This window comes from Meleagris gallopavo, chromosome 15 (genome assembly GCF_905368555.1).
Source record: "Meleagris gallopavo chromosome 15, MGAL_WU_HG_1.1, whole genome shotgun sequence".
Lineage (NCBI taxonomy): Eukaryota > Metazoa > Chordata > Aves > Galliformes > Phasianidae > Meleagris > Meleagris gallopavo.
This window is the reverse complement of record NC_139418.1, coordinates 9,952,681-9,967,312: the sequence shown is the minus strand read 5'-3', so window position 1 is coordinate 9,967,312 and position 14,632 is coordinate 9,952,681. Positions and strand designations below refer to the sequence as shown.

General features: G+C 63.8%; 1 protein-coding gene across 5 annotated transcripts; it reads right to left on the bottom strand.

The window, feature by feature from the left end:
- Nucleotides 1-149: 149 nt before the first annotated feature.
- Nucleotides 150-14,469, bottom strand: RNF44 (ring finger protein 44). Of its 5 annotated transcripts, none has more exons than XM_085236541.1 (11): nucleotides 14,266-14,469; nucleotides 5,154-5,334; nucleotides 4,639-4,855; nucleotides 4,165-4,332; nucleotides 3,835-4,011; nucleotides 3,498-3,659; nucleotides 3,300-3,424; nucleotides 3,110-3,197; nucleotides 2,906-3,027; nucleotides 2,713-2,812; nucleotides 150-2,614 (listed from the first exon to the last, which is right to left on the bottom strand). In XM_085236541.1, the coding sequence occupies exons 2-11, from the start codon at nucleotides 5,258-5,260 to the stop codon at nucleotides 2,552-2,554; spliced, it is 1,329 nt and encodes a 442-aa protein (XP_085092667.1). In that variant the 5' UTR covers nucleotides 5,261-5,334; nucleotides 14,266-14,469; the 3' UTR covers nucleotides 150-2,551. The 5 variants fall into 5 exon arrangements, with proteins under 5 accessions (XP_085092667.1, XP_085092664.1, XP_085092665.1 ...); XM_085236538.1 differs by lacking the exon at nucleotides 14,266-14,469 and adding an exon at nucleotides 14,011-14,247; XM_085236539.1 differs by lacking the exon at nucleotides 14,266-14,469 and adding an exon at nucleotides 13,494-13,980.
- Nucleotides 14,470-14,632: the final 163 nt, after the last annotated feature.

Here is a 14,632-nt window from a genome sequence, read left to right as displayed (position 1 = left end):
AGGAATGCCTGTTCCCTTTCTGCCCGTGGGGCCCATGGCAGCACAGAGCAGGTGGGGCCTCTTCCTCGTGCTGGAGAAGGAGGGATCCTGCAGGCAGCCCAGCCCAGCCCCTGCCTGCCCACACCACGACAAGAGCCGGGCGCAGCGCCTTGGTATACATCATACATTTATTAGTGAATATCCCTCTCAAAATCAGCCACAACATTAAAAAAAATAATGATTGCACTACTTGGTCAAGCAGAACTAGCAACTTTCATTTTAAAAAAAGTACAAATCTGTTAAAAATTTCAATCAGTATAATACACATATATATAATACAACATACTAGTTATGTTAAATGCTACAAAACCAATATGATTCCAATGGAATGGAAAAAAAACCAAACACTTTTAGAGCTTTAAGAACCTTTTTTTTTTTTTCTATATATTAGCCTTTTTTCAAATACATACATGGGAAAAATGAGGTAACTGTAAAATGTGCAAGTAACAGAGCAAAAAAAATTATATATATATATTTATATATATATATATATATATATATATAAAAACTTTCTAACACAGAACACACGTCCTGGCACCTGCCGGGGAGCGGCGCTCGCCCCAGAGGCCCACGGACTGGTATATAGAACAGTAAACAGTCCACTATCCCACCACAGGAAATCATTGGTAAACAGTGGTATCTACAGCGCAGTCAGCAATCACAAACACCCTAAATAATTGGTTGGTTTTGTTGGTTTTTTTTTTTTTGTGGTTTTTTTTTTAATTTTTTTTCTTTTTTTTTAATTATATTTTTTGTCTTTTTTTGTTGCTTTTTTTTCTTTTTTTTTTCTTTACTTTTTTTTTTTTAATTCTTCTTAAATGATACTTGTAGCTGCTCATTGGAATAAATTCTGCAGCACACGAGCTGTGAGCTTTCGAGTCGCCGTCAAAGGACCGTAAGGCTTTCCTGGCTCCCTGGGCACCGCGAGGGCGGAAGGGGACGTGGGGGCGTCTCCGGGGCGCGAGGCCGCCGCGCGGCACGGGGACTCCTTTGGTTATCTGTCACTGAGCGAGGGACGGGGAGGGCCGGGGTCCTGCCCAGGGGGCACCGAGCCCAGCGGTGCCGGCGGCGCGGCGGAGCCGCAGCGCCCGGCCCGGGCCTCGACCGCGGGCACGGCGGGCGGCCGGCCGGGAAAGGGAGGCAAAAGGGGAGCCGACCGATCGCAACGCGCCTCCCGCCGCCCGCCGCTCCCCGCGCCCGATCGGCCGGGAGGAGACCGGCGCTCGCTCGCCGATCGGCGGAGAGCGGGCGCGCGGCTTCCCGCCGATCGGCGCCGGGCGCTCTGCGGCCGCCCGGAGATCGGCGCTCCGCTCCGTACCTACGGCGCGGCAGCGCGATGGGACGCCCCGCCCCCACACGCCGGGCGCGGCCGCTCCTCGCGCCTCGCCGCGGCCGCCGGCCCTTCGCCGCCGGGGCCCAGCCCCGCCGCCCGGCCCCGCCCCGCCCCGCGGGGAGCGGCCCTTTGCACACGCCGCCGCGGGGACGGCCCTGAAAGCCTCACGGTCCTGCAGTGGCGTTGCGGACATGTGCAGTACAGTGCATGGCAGTATCAGCTGAGCACAAAAACCCCTCTCCCCACCCCCCTCACCCCACAGCCGGCTAGACGTAGCCAAGACCACGTTCCAAGCTGGTCAGACATGCATGCATATTTGTGAACATTTACATAGGGCTGGCGGTCGCGCGCGGAGCCTCCCAGGCGTCGGCAACGCGGGGAGGGAGCGACCCTCCTTCCCGCCCCCCCCCCTCGCTAATTAATCATGCAAAATGACTCGGGCCGCACCGCCGGGACGGCCGGCGCATCGCCGGGGCGGCGCCGAGCGGCAAAACCCACCGCGAGGTCGCGGCAAAACCCCGCGCCGCGCCGCCCGGCCCGCAGGATGAGGCGCTCGAGAGCCCGGGGGGCGAACCGGGCCGCCACGCTGAGCTCCCCGCCGGGCCCGACCGCCTCGCCGTGCACGGAGTGAGCGGGGCTCGGGGCCGGGGCCGTCCTCCCGCCTGGGAAGGACACGGAGCGGTGGGGAGCGGCCCCACGTCGGCCCCGGGCCCGTCAGCACCCGGCTACGGTGCGCCCTCCGCTCTCCTCCCGCCGCCGAGGGGAAGAGCGGCCACAGGACCAAAGAAACGCGACGGAAAAGGAAACGGAAGGAAAAAAAAATCTACCCTAAAAACAAAACAAAACAAAAGAGAAACGGGGGGCGGGGGAGAAATAATAATCCCTAGCGGAGTACAAAGACCTGGAAAGTGATGGAGCGACGACAGCGTCTTTGCAGTGCGGAGGACACGGCCGGCCGCCACCACCAGCAAACACCATTCGGCCCTGCAGCGCTCCGAGCCACGGCGGAGGAGGAGGGCTGGCCGCAGCCCGGGCTGCTGAGCGCTCACCGCATCCGAGGAGAGGCTCTGGGAAGGGGGGGTAAGCGCACGGCCAGGCCCTGGCAGCGGGCAGCGGCCCCCGTCCCTGGCCCGACGTCCTCATCCTGTAACCAATTGTGCGGCACGGCGCCCGCCCGCCTCAGTCCGCCTCCCGCTGCACCTCCGACGCATCCGCCCGGCAGATGGGGCACGTGCGGTTCGCCTGCGGGGGACGAGGAGAGAAGACGGGCGGTGAGCGGGGGGTCCCGCGGTGACCGAAGCCCACCGGGGTCGGTGGCATCCGCAACCCTATCCGCCCACCTTTAACCATTTGTCGACACACTTGGCGTGGAACTCGTGGTTGCAGGGCAGGACGCGGAGCAGCTGCCGGGCCTCGAAGTCGCTGAAGCACACGACGCACCTGGGGAGGACGGCCGTCAGCCCGGCCATCGGCCCGGCCCCAGCCCCGACCCTCCCCCGACAGCCCCGCCTCCAGCCCCCCCCCCCCGCTCACAGAGTCTGCTCGGACTGGTGGCTCTCAGGGTTGAAGCGGTAGGACGGGAGGTGCTCGATGTCTGCTTTGGTGAGTCCCCGTGGCTTGGCCTCCCCCAGCCGCTCGGCCAGGTTCAGTAACGCCTGCGGGAGATGTGGATGGCTCAGCCCCGCTGGAGACACCCGGAACGCCGAGGTCACCCCACGGGGCAGCGGAGCCACGTACCTCGTAGTTCTCCATCTCCACGTCATCCACGTCCAGGTCCAGGCTGATCGTGGGCCCCACGGCCGTCGGCGACACGGGAAGCATAGAGCTGCGTGGGGGGAGGATGGGGCCCTCAGCGTGGGTGCCTCGGTGGGGACAGAAGCACCGTGCCACCCCGCGCCTCCCACATCCCCCCCACCCCAGTACTCACAGGAAATAGGGCAGGAAGCTCGGGTAGTACGGAGGGGGCGGTGGAGGGGGCGGCGGGGGGGGCAGCGCCTGCTGCAGCCGGTACCGCTGGGTGTTCAGCCGCCGGGGCATCATGTGGGGGTATGGCTGTGAGGAAAGATGAGGGCTCAGGGCTGTGCTCGCAGCTCCTGCATTCCCCAGCACCAAGATGGAGACTTACCACGCCGAATGGCAGCTCTTGGTGCAGCGGGTCGTGGGGGAGGTAATGCAGCGGCACGGAGGGGGAGAGCGTGGGAGCATGGTGGGACGGGGGGTATGTGAAGCCAGCAATGGGGTGCTGCTCCCCTCGCAGGTCCACATCATTGTCTATCCTCTGCAGGGGCTGTAGAGGAAACTGTTAGGCTGGAAGGGGTGTCTCAGATTTCATCCACTGCCATTAGCACGGCATTGCACCCCGTGCATCCCACCTGAAGGGCTGCACAGAGATCATACTCTGTTCCAGGGCCCCGTGCCTGGCTCTGCAGCACCAACACCTCCCCCGCCCTACCCCGACTCACCATTCGTGGGTGCTGGGCTTGGAGAGGCACAAACTGCCCCAAGGGAGCCATGTGGGGCGGCTGGTGGGGGGGCACTGGCGGCGGGGGCGGGTGCAGGATGTAATGGTCGCTGGAGATGATTGGAGGGAACGTCTGGTAGGAGACTGGGAGCTGTTGCATGGCGCATGCCTGGATCAACTGCGGGGTTTGGAGAGAAATGTGGGTCAGGGGCACTTCTGCCTGCCCCAGAGCATCAAACGGCCTCTGTGCTCTGGGGTGGCACCCTTGCAGCCTTCAGGCAACCCATGGTCACCACCAGGTGTCCCCTTCTCTGTCCCCACCGTGACTCACCGGGGGTGGGAGGCAGCAGAGCGGGTAATGCTGTCCGCTGAACATCACTGAGCATGCTGGGAGCTGCTGGGTGCTGCACCCAGGGATGTGCTGGCTGGTATGGATGGGGAAGCCTTGCGTCGTGACGGTTGTGACCGTGTAGGAGAGAGGGACAGGTCCCTGGTGCACCTGGGGACAAGGCACAGAGGATGTGTGCAGAGGACACAGTCCCAGCTGGGCTGTCCCCATCCCGGAGGGGCAGCAGCAGGGCACAAAGCACCCAGCGCTTGGACACAGCCAACATAATGCGGGGCTCAATGTGAGTTTTGGACCTCGCTTTGCAACCAGCAGTCAGGGTGACGTGGGCTCCCACCCCATCACCACCAGAGGGGACCACTGGACATATCACAGATCCCTGTCCTAGAACCAGCTCTGGACAACCTGGTATGAGTGCAGGATCACTCTCAGCACCAGAGCTGCTCCTGCAGCACCTACCTGGTCATGAAGATCCACCATGAATGGGTTCTGGTGGGGTGGGTGAGCGGCCGGGTGCAGCATTCGTGGCGGTGTGCTGGGGAGAGCGTAGGCGCGGGGCTCATCTACAGGGATGTGCGGCTGCTGGGGGAAGGCAGGGTGCAGCTGGGTCTCATCCTGGCCCAGCAGGGTTGCCAGAGGTCGGTCGCGTCGTCCCCACTGACGCCTGGCAGGGGGGCTGCGGAGCCACCGCAGGAGAGAAACAGAGCAGGAGTGACCCCCAGGCAGGGTCAGCGCCCAGCGGTGCAATGCTCAGAGCTGGGCTCCTCATTTGGCTGCCAACGTCAAGCTCCACTTGCCCTGTGTGTGCCACCTGTGTCCTCAGCACAGGACCCCCTGTGCTCCCCCCGGCCATGCTCCCCACCCTGAGCTCCCCCAACCTACTATGTGCTGGTGGCTGCCCCAGCAGGCTGTATAACCCACAGTGTGTCCCCACACAGCCATGATGGCCACTAGGACTCCGTGCTGCCCCATACCTTCGCCGGAGGTGGTCAGGGCTGCTGCAGGGTCCCCCTGAGAAACGACGTTGGTTAAAAGGGGCAGAGGGAGGCCGCCTATTCACTGCCAGTTCCCATGGTCGCATTGGTGACGTCGGGAGGCGGATGAGCACGCAGGACCTCACGCTCCAGGCAGGGCAAGACACCAGCACCTTGGATCCTGTGAGAACAACAGCAGGTCATGGTCTCTAAGCCCCCAGGATAGCACGGGGTTGGAGCATGAACAAGACCCCCAAATCCTGCCTGATATGGGATAAGGGAGAGGGAAAGGTGTGGAGCTGGCTCTGGGCAGCAGCCTTACCCCAAGATGTGCTGTGCAGTGTGACCCAGTCACTGCCCAGCCTGCTGCCCCCGGCACCCAGCCCCAGGCCCACCACCGCTCCTGGGGCTGGAGACAGCAGAGCCTGGCCCCCATTGGGTACCCAGGCTGCGTCCCTCTGCTGTGTGACCTCCCCCCCCCCCAATGCAAGACACAGACACTAAGTGAGACAGAAGCACGTGTTTTTGTCACAGAGAAAAGCAAGCTGGTGACTGCAGGGCTGTCCTGGGCTGCTAATGGGACCAGGTACTCCCAGTATGTCCTCAGCCAAGCAGGGTTCAGTGCTGTCTGAGGGTGCTCTGTCCTGCAGGGCTCCTGTGTGTCTGCTCTGCACCCTCTGCAAGCTGCCAGCAGGGCACTGCTCCATTGCTCTGCACCCAGGGTGTCCCCATGTCGTTGCCACACAGCAAAGTGCCACTGCTCCACACCTGGGGCTGCTCATTGCCCGGCTCCACGTCCTCCCATGTCCCTACAGTACAAGGTGGCACAAGTTCCAACCCAAGCAGCTCAAAGCTGTTCCCCCAAATCCAGCTGGTGGCCATCTCCCGGCAGAGCGCCTGCTTCAGTCCTTTCTCCTGCCGCTCCATGCGCTGGCCATGCGGGCACAGGCTGAGCACGGAGCACCCTGAGCCCGGCAGCAGCACTGCAGGAGGCCGGGGGCGTCCCCAGAAGGACAAATGGCCATGTCACACCAAGGGGTCGGCCTGACACTGTGCCTGCTGAGCATCTCCTCCTACTCTCTCCCCAACTTGGGATGCTGGTTCTGAAGCGGAGGACAAATCTCTCTCTTTTGGACAAAAACAAAGCCGTCACAGCATGAGCCCCCAGAGCAGCCTTCGTCCCGCTGGGGTCCCACCGCCACGGGGTGCAGAGCTGTGCGCGGTCTGTGCTTACCGCGCCGCTCCGCGCTCCTACCCCCAGCGTCCCCGCTTACCGCCTCCCCGTTCACCCCACGCACGTCCGCGGTGCCCGGGCCCCGCGCGACCCCCGGGGGCCGCGGCAACGGCCGGGACGCGGTGGGGGCGGACACGCGCGGCCGAGGCTCGGCGGCCACCGGGCACGGGAACAAAGTTAGCGGCGCTCGGTGCCATCTGCCGGGGGCCGCCCGAGGACCGCCGCCCGCACGGCCCCACGCCCCCCACCGGTCCGTCCCCGCGCGAGGGCAGGGTCACGGCTCGGCCCCACCGCCGCCCGAAGTGCCGCCCTCCGCGCCGCGCCCCGACGACCCCGGGGGCCGCAGCCCCCACGCACGGACGCTCCGAGCCGGGCACGGCCCCCGGAGCGCGCCGGGGCTCAACGGAGCTGTGGCTTTAAGAGCGGCCGCTCCGGGGCCATGTGCTCGGCGCCAAACAAAAGCAATAACAAAGGCGGCCCCGGGCCCCTCCGCGCCGCCCCGGGGCAGGTGCCCCCGCCGGAGACGGGGGGTCGTCGGAGGGGCGGCGTCCACCTCCGCCCCGCTCCCGAAGCCGCTCCCCCCGCCCCCCGGACCTACCTGCACCGCCGGCCGGGGCCGCGCTCCGGGAGCCGCTGCGGCGCCCCCGCCTCCTCCCGCCGCTCTTTGTTCGCCGACGCCGGGCCCGGGCCTGCCCCCCACCCCCCCACACCCCTTCCCTCCCGGCCGGCCGGCCCCCTCCCCGCCGCCGCCGCCGCTGTTTCCGGTGCCTCTTTGTTACCCACGGCTCGGGGCGGGCGGGCCGAGGCTGCCGCCGCCGGGGTGCGGGTGCGGGGTGCGGCCCCTTTAAGACGCGGCGGCACGCACCGGGCCGAGGCACAACACTCGGAGGCCCCGGGGGCGCGCGCGCCTGGCGGGAGGGAAGAGGGGGAGCGAGCAGGCGGTGCGGCGCGCGCGCGACCCACGTGACCAGGCGTGTCACGCTCCGCCGCCATCTTGGAGGCGTGGGGCTGGGCCGCCGCGCGGGGCAGCGCCCCCCCCCCCTCCGCCCCCCGCCGCGCGGGAGGAGCGCTGTCATAGCAACGGTCCGCACGGAGTGGGGGCCCCCCGCAGCGCGGCCCGCCCCGCGGCCCCCTCTTACCTGAGGCCTCGTCCAGGCCTCCGGCCCCTCGGCCGCTCCGGGCGGGCCGTGCGGACGACAGATCGGCCGCCCCCGCGCTCCCGCCGCGAGGCGCGTCGATACGCAGGGAGAAGCGAGGAGGTGGGCGCGGAAGCTCCGCCGCCGGCCCCGCGAACCGACACGTGTCCGCGTCCCGCTCACGGTCGCTCCTGCTGCCCGCGCCGACCGCCTGCTGGGCACACGCGGCTCCCACGGCATCTGTGCCCGGTTGTCTGGGGACCCCGGCAAAGCCTACTGCTTCAAGACGGCCTCTGCTCTCTGTGCCGAGTTAAATAAGCACAGAACTCGTGGCAGAACCCACAGGAGACACCGAGCGCCCAGCCGGGAGCTGCCAGCCAGCCCAGGGCCGCGCCCCGGCACCGAGCACGAGGCGGAGCCCGCGGGCAGCGCGGCCCGAGCTGAGAGCAGGCGCTGCGTCCGTGCCGGGCTGCTGCCTTACGGCACGCCGAGAAACTCCCAGGTATGAGAGCCAGCCAGCTGACAGCCCTGATGTCATGCCTGTAAAACAGCCCTCCCCTGACAGCTGGGCTTTAAAGTGCTAACAACCAAAAGGGAGATAATTAATTTGTAACATCACCCCTTTTAAAGAAAACCTCAGAGCCGTGGCGACGGTTTAACAATCCGGTAGGCTCATCGTCACCCCAAGCGGCTGTGCTCGGTTCTGTCCTGCCTCTGAATCCCTCCGGGCTCATCTCAAGGCCGCTGTGCCTGCTCTCACCTCCTCACCCGAATCCTGGCACACACCAGCACATACAGCGGCCTCAAGGCTTCCCCAGGGCATAGAGCACCCTGGGGCAAACTCCCTCTGTCCCAACAGCAGCCCTGGCAGGGGGCAGAGGGCACAACTGTGACAGCGGTCAGACTCTGTTCAGACAGACACCGCAGGAGGAGACAGCCAAAGGGCTGATGATCACCCCCAGTGTCCACTATTGGCTTCAGGAGCCAGGGACGAAGAGGGAGATGGCACCGTGCACTTTGAGCTTGCCACTATTTCCTGGCAGAGATAGCAGTGCACCTTTACAAGGTGGCCAGAGCACAGCCTGACCCTAAGAACAGCATGAACAGCACAGAGGCCCAGATGACAGATATCTGTACACACACTCCCTCCCAGCACGTTCCAGCTGCACCAGTTCCCCCGTGCCCAGCAGCTATCGATGTCCTCAGGACAACGGCGGGAGAAGCAAGTGATGGAACGTGGCTCTCTGGCGAGCGATGCTCATGCTCTGTGCCTGGCCAGGCGGTTCCTGTGGCACACTGTGTGCCTGCCCAGCAGCCCCTGCGAGGACACGGCATGCACAGGTGGCTCAGCTCACACCTGCCCTGTTCTGTCGTGGGGACACAGTAGTATACATAAACACCAGTACATCATGCTCTTCTGGGTATCTGCCACCATGTAAAAGGCCACTGCTGACCACCAGTGTGATAGCATCCTGATGTGGACGTAAGCCTGGAGGAGCACAAGGAGCCCAAGTGACAGTGGCATTAGCCAGTGCTTCTGGGCCAGGACAAGGGCTCCTGAGTCCATTCATCTGCCCTCCACCAGGGACTCTTGCTCCAGCCACTGAGCCGAGTGACACCTCCAGTGAAGCTCTCTACCTGTGAAGGCTGCACATGCCCAGCTCTTGTCACAAAGAACTGCACAGGATGAATTTGGGATCACCACAGCCCATCCTCTTCCTCAAAAGAGCCAGAGGTCAGCACAACAGGAGCCTGCTTGAGCCCAGGCTCTTTGCGACACCATCTGCTGCTACAGACGTGCCACCTCCCTGGCCCCATATATAGGTCAGGTCTGTCACAGGATTAGCTGGGGCGATTGGAGCGATATGAGGAAGACTCCCAGTGGAGGCAGGCTCTCCCCCAGCTTCTCCTGAACACTCAGCATGCCATCGGCTTCCAGATATACTCTCCCCAGCCTCTCCACCAAGTCCAAGAGAGATCCTCCCCTCCCTACCATCTGCAAAACAAGCAAGAAGAAACTGGTACCAAGCACTAAGGAGTTCCCAGCCTTCAGGGAGAGACAGCAGGAGAATCTCCACCCTATCCAAAACCCAACAGAGACCAGGTGACGTAGGACACCCCAACATCAGCAGGTGCTGCACGGTGAGGTGCTTTCCTGCTGAGGAGAGGAGCTCCCTCCTCGCTTTGCACACTTTGGTGGAGCTGAGTTTGCTGGCAGGGGAGGCAAGGACGCCTTCGCAGCGATCGCACACCACCCACTCACACCCCCGGGCTGCCAGCACTCCCATCAAACGCCTCCAGCCACACGCGTGGAGACGCTGACATGAGGAGCGAGGAGCTGCACAGGCAGCGGAACTGATAACACCCAGTTTCCTGTCGATCTCTCTCCCACGTGGATTCTCTGATGTCTAATAGCAAGGCTGAGCTGCAGTGCAGAGGGAGAACTAGCAGTCTCTTCCTCTCCAGACCTTTGAGATAGCTGCCTCACTGCTGATCTTAACTGAAACCAGCCAGCAAGTTCAAAGCAAAGAGAAGACTCACAAATAAACAGTAAGCTTGCGCACGCCTTCATTTCCTCAGGACAGGAATCTGCAGACATATCTCCACCTTTCTTCATTTGCCCTAGAAACAGCTGCACGACCTAAGCAGCGTGACCAGAAGGCTGTGGTGCAGCAGCTCAGATACCTCTGTAGCTCAGCAGCATCCAGTGAGGGGAAGCACCCTGGCTCCACCCATGGGGTGCTCCAGCCTGAGCAGCTGTCAGAAGGCGTTCAGCAGCCTGTGGTGGCCCCCTCCCATGGCCACAAGCACCGTGAACGGTGCTCACCTCCATCTCCTTTCATCCTGCCACAGGCAGTCCTACAGCTCAGCTGTACATGGGTGGGGGGACAAGAGCCAGCACTTCCACATTCATCCCTACCCCGCCACCTGGGCAGTCCCCAAGCCCTGCCACTCCTTCCCTCTCCAGGGCACAATGCTTCAGGATTCCTCACTGCTTTGCCCTTCACACGTTTATACTCCATTCATACAGCTCTGCCTTAAAGCACAGACCCCACCTCCTCCAGGCCACAGCTACCCAAGGGAGCAGGGTACAGCCTGCATCCCTCGCTTGCCACCCTCTGCAAGCATCCCACCCAGCCCAGCCTGCACACTGCGTACACTGCACCAAGGAGCAGCCTCCAGACACCTCCCCGCTGCTTCACCTACTGGGCACAGGCCGGATCACTCACGCTGCCCTTCTGCTGCTGCCAGCAGCACCTGGCAAAAAGGACACAGGCAGAGCCAGGAGTCAATGGATGGCAGCAAGCAATTCAGCAAAACGAAGCGCCTCTTGAAAGCGTGGGTGATGGTCAGGAAGTTGGGTTGGGTGCTTTGTTTTGCATTTTAGGAAGCCTGCAGGGACACTGACAACCTGCAACAATCATTTTCAGAAAGGAGCTCAGACAAATTCACAATTTGCAGCCACTACTTGCCCTCTTTTGTCCTTGATTTATAATTAGCCAGGGGTCTGCTTTCAAGATGCACTGAAACAGGCACTGACCACTGCGCCTTAAGCACAAAGGAAGTTTGCTGCCATACCTCCCCAGTACATCGCTCACAGAAAACCCTGCACCAGTGCCTGGGGATAGTTTTAAGAGGGAAAAAAGCCACCGTGATTTCCAAGCTGACAGCCCCTGTGCACAAAGCACGACTGTGCAGTGACAACAGAGCAGCCTGGGGCACAGGAGCTGGCTGACCTCTGCTACAGCTCTCGCCGGCAGATTTTTATTGTTCACCACTCGCCCAAAGCGCAGGCACACAGAGAAAAGCAACTAAGGCACTTGGATCAAAAAGCAAACGCAGCCGGGGAGCCACACCAGCACAGCAGGGAAAAGGCAAGCTGCTAGAGGGAAGCAGGCTCTGCGCCTGCCTGGCCAGGAGAGGAAGGACCGGAGCCAAGCCCCTTCCTGGAGACACAGCACAAGGTGCTGGAGCCTGCGGTCACCTCGAGGCAGGCCCAGCCCAAGCAGGCAGCTCATCACATACAGCACGGCCAGGCCCTCTGTGATCAAGCTAGAACCTGCATGCTGCTTTTTGGGGTAGCCAAGGGAAGCCCAGGGCTTCATCTCTGCCACTGGTGAGGCCACCATTGGAAAATAAGGCTCCCGAGGTGCAGGCTGTGGGCAGTGCTCCCCTCACTCTTGCCTCGCACACAGCCAAGCAGGGAGCCCTCCCAAAGCACCCCACTCTAGGACATCTGGTTGAGCAAATCCACCGGCCAACCTTTCCTCTAGCGCAAGGCAGGTGACAAACCACATTTCTACAGCTGGCCCTGAGCAGGGAGCCAAGGGACGGCGGGAAGACGCCATGTGCCAGCAATCCGCTTCAGAGATGAAAACCCAACAGCATCAAAAAGCTCCGCGCTTTGCTGCCGACAGCCAGTGCTGGCTGCCCAGCCGTGCCCCGCGGCCAGGCTCACGTGACTGCAAAGTGGATGCACACGGTAGGAGTGGCCGTAGTGACAGCATTACCTGCTTGTGTCGGACACATATCTAAGCCCAGCAAATCCCAGCGCTCTGCAGCGCTCATTTACAAACCCCACACGCTCTGCACAGGTACGCAGGCTTCAGCAAGAGCTCAGTGCCTATGGCCTGGTGGGGACACCCAGGGAACAGCGAGCATGTGGCTCTGGGACCCTCTGATGCTCAAGGATGAATCTGTGCCATGCCCGGGGCAGGGAGAGTCCTGGTTTGAGCCAGGAGCCCACCCTGTGACACTGCCACTCCATGATGTCAGTGTGCTCCTGCTCCATGGATACACACATGGAAGTGGAGATACCTGATGGGATCAGCGGGACCTCACCCCATCCCGCTCTGCTTCCCGTGGCTTTGTTTCACACCAAGCCTCTGATGCAGGACTTCACAACAGCGCACACCTGGACGTAATGCCACAAGCCAAAGCCGAGGCCCTACCTGCTGGCTGTTACTTCATTCTTCTAATAGGTCCATAAAACAGGGATAATTAAATCTCTCCTAAACTCTCTTCCATTTAAAATAAAAATCTATAGTCCCTATTTCATTAGCTGGCTCTAGGTTTTACAGCTTGATCAATTCCCCTCACAGAGCCCCGGTCCCAGGCAGGCAGACACAAACACACAGCGAGCAGCTTCCACTGTGCAAATCAATGGGGATTTGCAAAGTCTCCTCTCCCAGCTCTTTGTTCTGCACTTGCTGAGCGGGAGCCGCGCAGCACATCAGGTAGGGGCTGTGTGCCGCACTGCCCGTGGGAACAGCGCTTCCAGGAGCCAGATGGGGCACGTGGCGGTGCTCCCTTCAGCAAGGGGACAACCAGCAGGGGCCCCACAAACACGGCCCAGCCCCAAAGGCAAGGCAACCTTGTGGATAGCACCACTCCTCTCCCAACACGGCCAAGTGGGACAAGGCCCAGCTCCAGCAGCCAGACAGAAGCAGCAGCTGCTCTCACCTTCCTGCAAGAAGCGGAAGAAACCGAGCACTGGGAGCTGAGCGCTCAGCTCACCATTTCCTGCCCTTCCTGCCCACCCTCCCCCCCCATCACTGTGCCACGGCCAGAGCAGCCAGGGCTCCAGATGGCTCCGCCGCCCCATGAGCCGCTCCCGTGGGCACAGCGGGGAGCTGCCGGCGGCCGGCAGCAGATGGAGGGACCTCAGCGGGAGCCGCACGGACAGCGCCCGCCTCCCACCCCGCACACTGGGGCAAAGGTTGCCATCCCGCTGTCCCCACGGGCTGCAGGGGTCCGCTTATCCGAGCACAGGGATGAGCCGGGCTGCAGCTCACCATCGCCTGAGGTCGGCGGAGCAGAGCCGGGCTCCCGCTGCCCAGCCGCCTTCAAAGCAAACACCCAAAGGTGACAAACAAAGGCACCCGGCAGGCACTCCGCATTAGCAGTATTTTTAGACGCCGCTCTGGAGCCGGCCTTATTATTTTCATTGCAACGTGCATAATTACCCACCATGCACCGCAGTGACATCAGGCAGCAGCCCGCTCCCCTCCACAGCCGCCGCGGCCGCTCCTCCTCCTCCTCCTCCTCCTCCTGCTGCTGCTGCTGCCGCCGCCGCTCCCTGGGGCTCCGGCCTCAGCCCACGCACACCACCGGGACGTGGGAGCCGCGCACCCCGGGGCTGTGGAGCCCTGGGCCGGAGCCGAGGCGGCTCCAGGCGTCGGCACAGGGAGCGGGGCCGCGCACTGCTCGCGGCCGGGCACGCAGCGGGACGGGGCGCTGCCGGAACGCGGCGACGCCGCTCAGGGCCGCGGGCACCCCGCACGGTCCCCGGCCCGCTTAGGCCGCCCGCACGGCTCGGCGCCCCGCAGCGCTCCCGCGGAGCTCGGCCCGCAGCGCAGCTCCTCGGCCCCGCGGGGCGGCGGGACGGGGCTGCCGGGCCCCGCGGCGCAGAGCGTCCCACGCCGCGGCACGGCCGCCAGCACCGCCCCACGCGCGGGGCCGCGCTCCGGACCCCGTCCCCACTCACAACTTCCGCAGCGGTTCCGCCGCTCCGCTCGGCGCCGGGCGGCGCGCTCCCCGAGCACGAAGCCCGGCCCGGCCGCGCGCAGCGAGGAGCCCCGGGGGCGGCCCCGCTTCCGCCCCGCCGGGCCCGGCCCGGCCGGAACGCTCTCTCGGTACCGGGGCCGCGCCCCCCGGCCCCGGCGCGCCGCCGCGGCCCTGCCCCGCTCCGCCGCCCCCCGCCGGGTCCGGGTCCGGGCCCGGCACCGCGCCCCGCACCTACCGGAGGCGCCGCCCCCCGCCGCTCGCGGGCCGCTCGGTGCCTGCCCCGGCCGCGCTCCGGGCTCAGCCCGCTCGCATGGCGCGGCGGCCGGGCCCGCCGGGCTCGGTGTCCGTCCCGGTGCCGCTCGCGCTCCGGCCTCGGCCCCGCCTCGTGGCGCCCCCGCGCTCCCGCCCCGATGGAACCGGCCGCCCCGCGCCGCCCCCTGCGCCGCGCCGATGTGGGCGCGTCCGCTCCGGCCCCGCCGCCGTACTGCGCCTAAAAGCGGCGCGGAACAAACGCGCTGCGGGGAGCGCGCGCCGTAATGCTCCGAGCGGCGGCGTAGGACGAGGAACGGGGACGGGAGAGAGACGGGGGTCGGAATGTGGGT